This window comes from Lingula anatina, chromosome 8 (genome assembly GCF_051362555.1).
Source record: "Lingula anatina isolate TDL-2025a chromosome 8, LinAna3.0, whole genome shotgun sequence".
NCBI lineage: Eukaryota > Metazoa > Brachiopoda > Lingulata > Lingulida > Lingulidae > Lingula > Lingula anatina.
In genome coordinates, this window is record NC_141774.1 from 14,439,914 (window position 1) to 14,451,857 (window position 11,944).

At 37.6% G+C, this 11,944-nt stretch overlaps 1 protein-coding gene across 1 annotated transcript; it reads right to left on the reverse strand.

The window, feature by feature from the left end:
* Positions 1-270: 270 nt before the first annotated feature.
* On the reverse strand, positions 271-10,670 carry LOC106174152 (uncharacterized). The gene is made up of 10 exons (XM_086994220.1): positions 10,395-10,670; positions 7,211-7,648; positions 6,117-6,188; positions 4,933-5,016; positions 3,847-3,979; positions 3,323-3,443; positions 2,908-3,010; positions 2,264-2,448; positions 1,529-1,736; positions 271-935 (listed from the first exon to the last, which is right to left on the reverse strand). The coding sequence occupies exons 2-10, from the start codon at positions 7,644-7,646 to the stop codon at positions 562-564; spliced, it is 1,716 nt and encodes a 571-aa protein (XP_086850346.1). The 5' UTR covers positions 7,647-7,648; positions 10,395-10,670; the 3' UTR covers positions 271-561.
* Positions 10,671-11,944: the final 1,274 nt, after the last annotated feature.

Here is an 11,944-nt window from a genome sequence, read left to right on the forward strand (position 1 = left end):
GGCAGCTCCGTTTTCAAGCTATGGATTTCTTTGCAATTGTCAGACTGCGTATGAAGTGGAGAAAATATCAATTGTCATTTTGATATATCTGTTTTTTATTCATTTACTTATTTATCTGTATTAATTTTTTTAATTAGTCAAGTAAAAAAACTTCATCGAACGACCAATTACACGCTAACAATACAAATTAAGTTTTATAAAATATTAACACAGACAAACACATTTAACAGAAAAAATCAGAGACAATATCAAGAGTCAATAACACAAATATCTTTAGCCAGTGCAACAATTATATTGTCAGATTTGTACAGCCGATATCCCAAAAAGTACAATAAAATGCAGTTTAGTGTTTTCCATACTGATTACTCCAAGCCGCACACAGTAACCCACGAAAAGGTTGCAAGATAATATAGTGAATTGATAGAAGCTAGACATGAAATTAAAAAATCATGAGAAGGAGACCACAAGTCAAATAACAGATGACAACAATATTGACTCTTCCCTCTTTGTATGCAGTGCAATCTCTGACTGTGCTTTTCTCTCAACCCAACCAAATCTCAATCACGTACACCCCGTCTGCAAGAGCCGATTGTTATCCCCCTCCTGTGCACCCTGAATCACCCCCGAGGACGCCTTCGTCATGATCACGTGCCCCATCGCCTGCACGAACGCCGCATCGAACACGCTGGGGGCGGGAATCGTGGACATGTGGGCCGCGAGGACCCCCGCTACGAAGGGGCTTGCCATGGAGGTGCCGCTGAGGGCGGCGGCGGCGGTTTGAGCGCTGTAGTAGGCGCTCCCTATACTGAGACCAGGGGCGTAGACGTTGGTACAGGCACCGCGGTTAGAAAACCAGGTGATGCTGTCGTCTCGGTCCATGGCCCCCACAGTGATGGCGTCCTTTACTCGGGCCGGCGAGGTCGTACATGCGTCACCTAGAATAAAAATACATTATTATTTTTTTTTTCTTTTTTTTTTTTTGTCGTTCATTCTATTTTGTTCTATTTTGTTCTCATTTTTTCTACTTATTTTTAAAGTACATTAACTACTTAAAACAAGCATTTGACATGGCTTAAAAACGTGATTGAAAGGACCATCTTTTACTCATCAGAGGTTTATTTCTCTGATTTATTCATGTCCTCAATCTTTGCAATATGGTAGCAATACATTCACACAATAATTATTCACCAAATGCTTTGTTAATGTATCCCTGCAATAACGGTACTGTATTGTGCAGCGCAAGGCTTGACATCACACAAAACACAATGGTGAACTCTATACGCTGTCACACCTAACGCATTGCATATAAATTCCACCTTTAAATAGTAGTAAAATGCCGATACCACACTGAGAGGACCTTGGTAACCAGTAAGTTACAACATGAACTTATTTAACAGTTCTCGTCGAGAAGTGTCATGTTACTTCACTGGGATAAACTGTTTTTCTACAAATTTTCAAATAATAAATAATTAGTTAAAATAAGGGAAAGAAATGAAAAAGGGAAAAAAGGGGAAAAAATCTGACATACCTCCATTGTTACCAGCGGCGACAGTGACAACAATGCCATTCTCTATCGCCTCTTTGACAACGTTGTCAAGGAGAGTGGATACAGCGCTACCTATCGACAAGTTGATGATGGACTTTCGCTTCCGCTCTATAGCTTTGTCTATGGCCCATTTAATACCATCGGCAACGTCAAAGGAACCGCCTTTGCCCCTCCAGTCCAAAATTTTTACCTGTAGAAAGAGAACAGTTACAGGTTGGGTGGTACTTTTACAAAGAAAACATATCACAAGTGCCACCTTTCAATCAGCATCAAAATAATTTACCCGAAAGAAAGTTCACTATTTTAGAAAAAAAAAAAAAACGACCGCTACCTTTGAAATTGCTGATTTGACTAGACAACTAGACATTTATGTACCTGCCTCTGTCTATATTTTTCAAGATGTAAAAATAGCTAGTTTATCAATTTTGGCTTGTTCAGTAAAAACGTGTGTGTGTGTGTGTGTGCGTGTGTGTGTGCGTGTGTGTGTGTGTGTGTGTGAGTGTGTGTGTGTGTGTGTAAGAGAGAGAGAGATACGTAGAGAAATTAAACCGAAGAACACACAATCATATCTCACTGGTTACACAATGGGAACAAAAACAAATCGTAATGAAACTCGATCACAACCACCATTAACTCCCCTACCACAATTAGGCCTACTCTTTGAAAATCTCCCTGACAAAACAAAACACAATCATCGCAATCCACATCCCCACCTACCGCAATCACAGTGGCATTCCTCGCCACTCCCCACGTTCTTCCCGCCACAATGCCAGCCACGTGCGTGCCATGCCCGTTGTCGTCTTCGGCTGCCCCCGCGTACGAGCCGTAGATGGAGAAGAACTCTGAGTCGACGCGGCGCGAACCTCCCAGAAGTTGGAATTCGGTATGATCGGCTCGAACACCTGGTGGTTGGGCAGTGAAAAGAATATGGTATGAATATTATACGATCGAGTGGGAAAACGTTCGTGTAGAGAAGTGTGGGCCTGTCTGCTTGTAACTCAAATATTATGTCAGACGTCATCAATGTGGAAATCAAAGAAAAGTATTAAAAATATCGTATTTGCATAATCAGAAAGCATCTCACTGTGTATTGTCCGAACATTTTGGGGCATAACTGTAGTCAAAAAAATATCTGGGCCCTCTTTTAATGACATGACTGCAAATTGTTCACTAGTATAATCTGTAATTGTCGTCCAGTTGCCATCCAGCATTACATTAAACACTCGTCGACTTATCATCATAACAGTATGAAAACTTGTGCATCACTTTTCTTTCTATACATGGAGCGACTTTCAGTTTAATTCTTATCAGCTAACTTTTTTACATGGAAAAACGGTCTGCAAGACAAGCCACGTTCGTACCTGTATCCACAACGTACACGTCCACCCCGTCACCGTCGCCATCTATATTCAATAAGTTGTCGTCTGCTGCGACTTTGTCGCTGTTGTCAATACGGTCGAGGCCCTGCGGAAAAGAGGATAATAATCCAAACATAAATCAATCTGAAAATTAATTTCTGATTTTTTCAAGAATATTTACCAACTTCATGCATATAAGGGATCTTTATAAAATCAGAGGTTATATTTAATATGTTTTTTTTTTCTTGAAACAAACAATTACTTATTATTATTATTATTATTATTATTATTATTATTATATTTTAATGATGTTTGACGTTTTGGTCTGTGTGCAACAAGCAATTGGCAGTGAAATCTCAAATTGAATAAATAAATTAATTAATTAATTAATTAACGAATAAACCCTTATTATCCGTACCCATTTGTAATACTCGTGTCTAGTGCCTGCGTCCAGTTTGTTACAGGCCAGAGCCTCTACTATGACCTCCTGTTCCACCTCCTCCACCAGGTCTGTCAGCTGGAGAAGCTTCATCAGGTCGCTAGAACAAAACGCGGTCCAATATATATTATAAATGTCTGTGAGTGAAAGAGGAGTGAGTGAGAAAAATATGTATTTAGTTATTTATCAATTTGTATTTTTCGAGATATGCAATAAAAAAAAATTAAAAAAAAACGCGGTCCAAAGTTACGCCGCATTCAGAACTAATTGATCTGGCTACTAACAGATCCCCGGATCAAATATGGCGCGTCCACATAAAAACTTGCCGTATCATTCCCTAACAGAGATGGAAAACATGCCCCGCGGTGACATTCAGGTGGAGAAGACATATTGGTTCCGCAAATCTGTTAGTTCGCTGTTGTGAATGCGATCTCTCTCTCTCTCTCTCTCTCTCTCTCTCTCTCTCTCTCTCTCTCTCTCTCTCTCTCTCTCTCTCTCTGTACCTTTCAGAAACATCCTCCAGAAGGATAGAGTCTCCTCTGTTTGATAATCCAGATCTCTGTTGTCTCGATTTTAACTTCCCGAGTCCGAGATTGCGCCCTTTGTTTTTACTGAACTGCCGTAGGAGCCCTTGAACTGTAAAGTTTACATAAATAAATAAATAAATAAATAAATAAATAAATAAATAATACACAGGAAATCAAGAAATAGAATATCTTGGAAAAAAAGGGTTAATAAGATATATGTTTATGAGCAAATGAACGAATAGATTATTAATAGATAAAATAGTTTGACACGCCTCCTTTTGTTTCCAAAGTCCTCAAATAATCACCAGCCCTTCTGTATTCTACTCAACACCAGGAAGAGGCCTGTCATTCATTTAAGCTGATTGCACACAGCAAGAGTCCCCGCAGAGTTGGATCGTTCTACGTAGGCAGATGGTGCCTATGAGAACGGAGCTTTAATGTCACCGACAATTGCGTGATGCAAGTGATATTGCTTTCACTTCCGCTTTCCAATCCCTTGCTTAACGTGACATTTTGCGGTAGCAATTGTCATTAGGTTTTATCACAAAAGTGTCGTTGTCCAGTGACAGTTACCTGACACTTCTCAGAAGTGACAAAATGACTTCCTGTTTCAGTGGAGCAATTTGATTGGATGATTGTGCAGTCATGACACACCGAAGGCTAACGAGGTTGTAGTATGAGTAAGTTCCTTACTTCTGTAGTCAGGTGATAACAGTTCTGTAAATTGTACTTTATATTTTTGGTGAATCATGACTGGTAAACCATATGGGGAGTTTGACTTATGACACTATATTGGTGAATGTGTGTGCGCATGCTCGTGATCGCTTGTTAGTCTTTGTGTGAGTGATAAAATGCGAGCCACGGAGGAATTAGACATGGGTATAATCTAAACGGATGTTGCTATATGCTATTTGGAATAGATATGAGAAAATAACTCTCAAACAACGTTTTATCATTTTAGAGATAAAAAGCTCTGTGCTATAGAGGGGAAAGAACATTCATTAAGCAGTATTTAAGTATAATTTATTACATATTTCTCTCTCATAAATGCTCTTAACTAACCTTTAGCATCGTCCACATTTGGTTTCAAATTCAGAACAAACTTCTTTGGTATTCCCAGCCCTTCTCCGGCCCTTATTAAGCGAACTGAAATTGAAAAAAAGATTTAAAAAGATAAGACGTTCACGAGGGCGTTAATTTATCCACATTTAATAAACACATTGTTGCAAACACGCTGTTATTACTGCGACCACAAAAACCACATTTTGAATTCGTGAAAATATATTATGAAAACACACACACTGTGTATTCTTTGTCTGTTATCTGCAAACCAGAAATGCTGATAAGGAGACCTTTGTAGAAAGAGCGCTTTCTTCGACTTCACGTTGAATACTGCATTTAATTCATTTTAATTTAGATATTCATTATAATGGTATATATTAAAACTAAAATATACCATTACATTACTGAATCATATCCTCTTACTTCGGTATCTTTTTTCTTTCATTTTTGAACTTTGCAGATACGTGACATTTGTCGATGTTCAAATAACACGAAATGGATTTCTTCGTCATTAAAACATACAATTTTCTATAACTTCTGTACCTAGTGCATATAACCATTAGTTAATTTTCCCAAGGCATGGTAGGCATTTTTGTTTTAGGTAAAATGATTGTGGGGTCAAGATGGATCAAATTAGCCTTTTTGTAAATAGTTTTCGACAACTTGAGTACATAGTGCATATAATAATGAGTTATTATTTTCCAAAGCGTGGTAAGACATTTGTGTTTTACGTAATAAATTGGGAGAAGTTACTGCATGTGCATGACCGAATGACGCGACTTGGACAGAATTACGGCCCAGATAGTCGTGGTCTCAATGCAGTCGTGACCCTTGTAAAGGAGGCGCTTATTCTTGTTCACACAAGTTTTAATTCAAACCGGTGTAGACCTAACATTAAGAAGTAAAGGCTTGATACCCCCTCCACCCACCCCCACCCCTGCGCTGTAGGTTATCCCTCCCGTCAGTCGCTCTTTGTGGCGCCCTCTATAATCACTGATAACAGTTTAAGGAATTAAATAGCAGGACATTGCAATCGAGCCCTTGTTTCTTGAATAAGAGTCTTGTCATATTAAAACACAATACATATTAATTAATTAATCCAATTATATTATGTCATGTCAGTAAGCCATACTGTAACACTGAATACATAATACAGAATATGTACATAAAATCAAATTATTTACCCTGCTGGAATCTGTCCCTGAATCGGTTAAATCTGGATCCAAATCGACCGAAGAATCCAAACCGAGCGTTAGCTAAAACAAATATATATTAACGTTATGATTATGTTAGTTTCTGTACGCCACTGAAGCAGTTATGATAATGATAGTGCACCCTGCATGGTTAAATATAATGATGTGTTGGAATGTGTTTGCACATGGGTTGGCACGATGCATCACACTAAGGGTTGGTTTCACCTACGATCTATAGCTTGGGAATGGGTCTAAACTTGAAGATAAAAATTTGGTTTTCTTGAGTTCAAGATAAATTTGGGCAGGCCAAGTAAATAAAGTAAATATTGGTATGAAAACATAAAACAGCTACCATAATATTTCATTTGGCTATTTGTTTAAAGATTTGAACCATTTTGTGTCTGTGTGTGTGTGTGTAGGGGGGGGGGGGGGTTATAGATTATTTGTGAAACTGGAACCAGCCTGTGATTATCTCACCTTTGGAGGTCAATATATATATATATATATATATATATATATGTGTGTGTGTGTGTGTGTGACATTTCTTACCTCAAAAGACATATGCAGGGTAATAGGGGGATAAGATTTACCGATATGGTGGGCTAATCATAGGGTACGGCCTTTTGGACCCAGGTAAAAGAGACCAGAGTTGAATGGAAACACGCCTTAACTGTCAAATTTGGTGCATTATAATTGAGGCAGTAATAATTGTGTGATTGATGTATTTAGTGTATAGCAATGATATGGCTATTTATATCTTACGGCTTTGTGACGTCACTTACATTTAGATTACGTCATACTGGTTAAAACTGCAGCAAAACAGTTATTTGCGATGATATATAGAATTAACTGAAGCATTAAGTTGATACAGTATGCACATAAACATTAAGCCGTGCGTGTTTCACGTCGGTTGCTAAGGGTCTGTTTACAAAACTTGAAAAACACTGGCAAAAATATTTTACCAAGACTTGAAAATTGATAAAAGCAATATCAGCTCTTAGCAACCAAGTGATATAACTGATTTATTAAAATTGCTTTCACAACAACCTGTTTCCACCAAAATTACATAAACAGTCTATTCCTACCTGCCCTGTTCACACCGGCAGCGCTACCCTCAACGACGACACGAGCATCTTTCTTTGGTCCTCGTCTTATCTCGTCATCTTTCTTGATGATCGCTCCGTCATCAGGACCTGGGCCAACTGTGATAGGTGGAGGAGGCTGAGCCACGCCCCCATTTCCAGGACGACCACGCCCTCCACCCCGCCCACCTTGGCCATTACCCTGCCCACCTTGACCATTGCCACGCCCACCCCGGCCCCCGGGTACTACGGTCCCTAAGCGGTTACCAGGGCGGAGGTTGGTCATAACCTGTCGTTGTCGCCTTATCTGTGATAGTCGGTTGCCAGCCGTGTCTTTGAAAATATCCTGGAACCGGTTGAACATTCCGCCTCTTAGTCTCTGTGACATCACAAACGAACATCCGAGGATGAGAAGGGTGATTGACAGGAGGCAGTTCATTTCTGAAAATTATACGAAAATTGTTAAATGGAAGTCAGTTATACTGACAGTGGGATGCATCTATTACTAAAATGCACACTATTAAGAAACACTGCTCAATGTGTGAGCCATTAAAAGACACCTGTTTCTGATATGATCATTTTGTATTTGTTTTGATATTACATTTTCACTGCAGATTATATTCTCTGCAAGGCTTTTCTTTATGATAAAATGGTGGCCCCCTTTTCTAGTTGGTATTTTATCTTCGATGTCACCATTACCAAAATGACAAATCATTAAAGCTAGCATTTGTTAATTTTAAATGTAACTGTCACCGAAAAAATTTTTTTTTCTGTAATACGTTGACAGATGCATGCAACATTATCTTGTTTATCTGAGGAAACATTTATAGATGAGCCTCTAACACAAGGATGATGTGTAGCAGTTTCTGGATGAGAATACTAACTTACACCAGAGGAATTTTAAAAATCCAAAATGATAAACGCAACAAGATACCATATGGTTGTGTCACAGTTGCTGGTGTTTTCAAGCTGTGTGAAAACGGTAGGAAAATTATTTTGCAATATATTTTAAGGTTAAAACTTTTTGATTAATATTTATCAATAAGACTTTTTAAGAGAAAATTTTAAAAATATTTAAAGAATGGCTAAAGTAACACTTTTATCATTTTTAAAATAATCTATCTGGTTACAGGTTTTATGTGTAACCAAATCTGGTAAAAGCACTGAGACGTTTTGTAGCACCGTTTTTAGAAACAAACATTTACCATAATTCTTGTATATCATTATTCCCATACGTCACCAAATGGGGGAGTCAAATCAACTTCTTCGCGTAATATCTATTTGAGAGTTACCGTCGTCATTATAACTTCTAATGGATGTCATTGGGCTATATAAGGAAGTGAATCAAAAATCAATGAAGCGAAACCCCCGTTTGTTTAAGTGAATCGTGCGGAGTAGATAAGTCATACGTTTGTCACTTAATTGAGGAAATTGTCTCCTTAAAGAAGATGTACACGCGAGAAGAGCTTAATTCGATGTTATCACGAGACAACAGTGTGGTTCCCCCATGTTTACTTATAACTTGACTAATAAAGGGGAAATCCATATTTTTAATTTGCTTTGAGTTACATTTCGTATGTTCTTCATAAAATTGAGCAATTAAGGAATTTTTCAATTTTTTATTTAACAATCCATTTTTGCATTATCTTTGCAGCTATGACAGTACAAATGAATTGAAGGGTGCTTTAAAAGCGTACGTCAGGGAGACCCTTTTTGAGTGTTTTTCTGTAGATAAAAAGATATTTAAGGCTCGACCTCCCCCCCCCCCAAACCCCCGTCCCCCAACCAACCCACCAATCTTATCTCCATACACCCACTAGCCCACCCTACCCACACCCACGCCATCAAGCTTTAAAACTTGCGTCTGGCATACCCTTCAGCGCCAGAGACAGGACTTTTACACTAGATATTCAAGATATGTCCCCGTCTTATTCTGTGTACATTTTTATGCTGCAACTAAAGATATTTTTGCCCCAAAAATGACGCCCCCTCTCAGTAGGGCTGTGGTAAATAGCATGATCTATGAGGAGTGTGGGAGGATAGTTATACCAGCGCTTTGGGTTGTGATAGGATATTGTTAACATACAATGTTAAATGTTTTATTATTATTATTATTATTATGATGATGATGAATTAAATGGTTTTTATTTTTGTACGTTGTTTTTTTTAATTTTTTATTTATTTATTTTTGCATTTTTCTGCCTTGGAATGATTCAATTTAATGGCAATTGTTAATATGTTAATATCTAAATAATTAAAACCAAAGTTTAGAAGGTAAGGGATTCACACAAAAAAATGCAGTGGAAAATCTTCCGTTATTTCTGCATAAATGATATAGGAATTGTCGAAATTGTCAAAATTAATCAAACAATGCTGGAATTAATATAATATTTCATTTCACTCTCACAGTCTCACTTTCAAGGCTGCCAGTACTTCCCCTCTTTGTTCAATATGGTCTGAGATGATAAGAAAATAAAAAAAAAACTCAAAGTGTGACTCATTGCATATGCTGATATTAGTACGGATACAGAGTAAAAATATCATATAAAAGTTATATCAAAGGTTCCTTATACATCGGGTTCGTTTTATCGATCGCAGTTTGAGAGTTTAATATTTTTCTTTATTCATTTTTTTTTTTTTTTTTTTTTTTGTATTTCATAGTTGATCATCGTGCGGGATGATCTTTTTAACTTAAAACTATAAATGAAATATAGAAAGTATAGGGTCATTCTGGTTACTTTTGGAAAAATTACTTTAGCACATCTTTTTCGTGCATATTGTTTTCTCATTTGACGAGAGAACGTTTTCTAGGAAATGTTTTCTAGTCTCTTTTTAGCAGAGCAAAAAAAGGAAAGATTCTCAAACATGATATAATAGGCTCGACTTTCTCAGAAATCAACTAACCCTGCCATCATGATATTATCACCATATTCCTTTTATATCTTTTTCAAATTTTGACTCACTATATTTATATTTTCTAACCATAATAAAAGCGGACTTAGAACTGTAATTTCAACTTCGAGGTTTAAGCCTACTAATTTAGCTTTTGCAAGCAAGGACGCATGATCTTTGCTCAAACACTTCACTAAACAAAAAGAAATCTATATATCTCTTCTCGTTAATGTACACTCATTTTCTTAATTAAGACAAAATCAACGATAACTATTCAAAAATATTCCAAACTTACCTCTAGTTCTCTAAACCCCGTCTTTTAACAGAAACAGGATGTGCTTTCTCTTCGAAGAAACTCACTCCGTCGAATAAATCTAACCTTTAAGGGTAAACACCTGCGTTGGACTTATTATACTACAAATAAACAAGGGTGTATCAAGATCGACCAGCTCAGAAGTCAGAAATGACGCACGCTGTTTTGTCACCGTTAAATTATTACACCCCTCAGCGACCCTGTGTGTCTCCCCTGTTATCAGCTCACTTATATACTAGACCAGCCGCTCATCCCTACATCTCGTGTCGTGTGATATTATCGTCTGCTCATTTTGTCAGAAGACGCGGGGAAGGAGGGCCATGTTGTGACGCATAACAATTAGTCCCTCGCGACCTTTGCAAAGGGTGCAACACCTCGTCCCTCTCTGGCGACTTTGTCACGAAACAAGGCTTAATGGCTTGCTACTTGCCTCATTTGTGGGCTGAAGAAGGTTAAATTTAGCTGTGGCCATAAGGTAGACATATTGGTCTCTTTCATACCTTTAACCTGCCCCCCTTAGGCAGACGCGTATTGGTTTTCCTTTTAACAAACAGCAAGACAGCGTTCAGACCAAACTGATCTTAAACCGGAAAACAACCTGAAACGCGTCACAGGACAGCAAATTAACGAGGGGGCCAACTGCGGTTGAAATTGAAATCTATCCTTTTCTTTTTGGCAATCGGAACGAAGCCTGTTTAACAACTAAATAAGTGACGAAAAAATTAAGAACTGAAACAGCTCCACCCTCCCTTTAAGGACCATTCATTTGACTCATTTTAATCAAGAAAAAGTTTTCTTTTATTTTATATTACTCCGTTTAAATTTTTTTTTATTTTGAACACAACCTGCTTCTCAATCAAATCATTCATGCACCTTCATAGAGATGAAAATATATCTCGGCTATATATTATAATGTATTCCCCACGTGTTCAGAAATATAACTCCTTTTACTTCCCTATGGCCCCGATATCTATCTTGTGTGGGACAACCTCCGAGATTTTAATGTCTTATATTTATCGATTGACCTCTGCGTCATTATCATTATTATTATTATCACTGGAAGAGTCACTGGAAGAGACTTGATTATATTTCTACCTCACACGGAGTTTTTTATGCTGTTGTGAGATGGGTTTGCTATGTTAATTGACATCCAGGGGCCGACGGAAATGACTGGAGTCGATGTCGTTTCCTCATGTCTTCTTTCTTTCTTTTTCTTTCTTTTTTTTCTATTTTTCTTTCTTTCTTTCTTTTCTGTATTTTTCTAATCAATTCTTTTTCTTCCCTTTGAAACTTCTTTAAAATTCCTCTTCCTTTCCTTGCACTGTCACTCCTTTCTTCATCAAAAAATAATTGTCGAATTTCTACACATATATCTACCTTTTCTCAGCTTTGTCGTTACGTATTCATTTAAAACTACAGCCTAGCCTACATAGATTTTCTTTTGGTATGTTTAAGATATAGCACTTAGGTTACTCAGGTTCTAGATCCATTTAATTCTAAATCTCACTCTCTACTTCACAGACTTCGATATT

Coding starts and splice junctions, on each gene's coding strand:
- LOC106174152 (XM_086994220.1), bottom strand. CDS start 7,646: ATGAACTGCCTCCTGTCAATCACCCTTCTCATCCTCGGATGTTCGTTT. Junction 1,737..2,263: donor GGAATGCCACTGTGATTGCG/GTAGGTGGGGAT, acceptor CTCTTTCTACAG/GTAAAAATTTTGGACTGGAG. Junction 936..1,528: donor CGCCGCTGGTAACAATGGAG/GTATGTCAGATT, acceptor TTTTTATTCTAG/GTGACGCATGTACGACCTCG.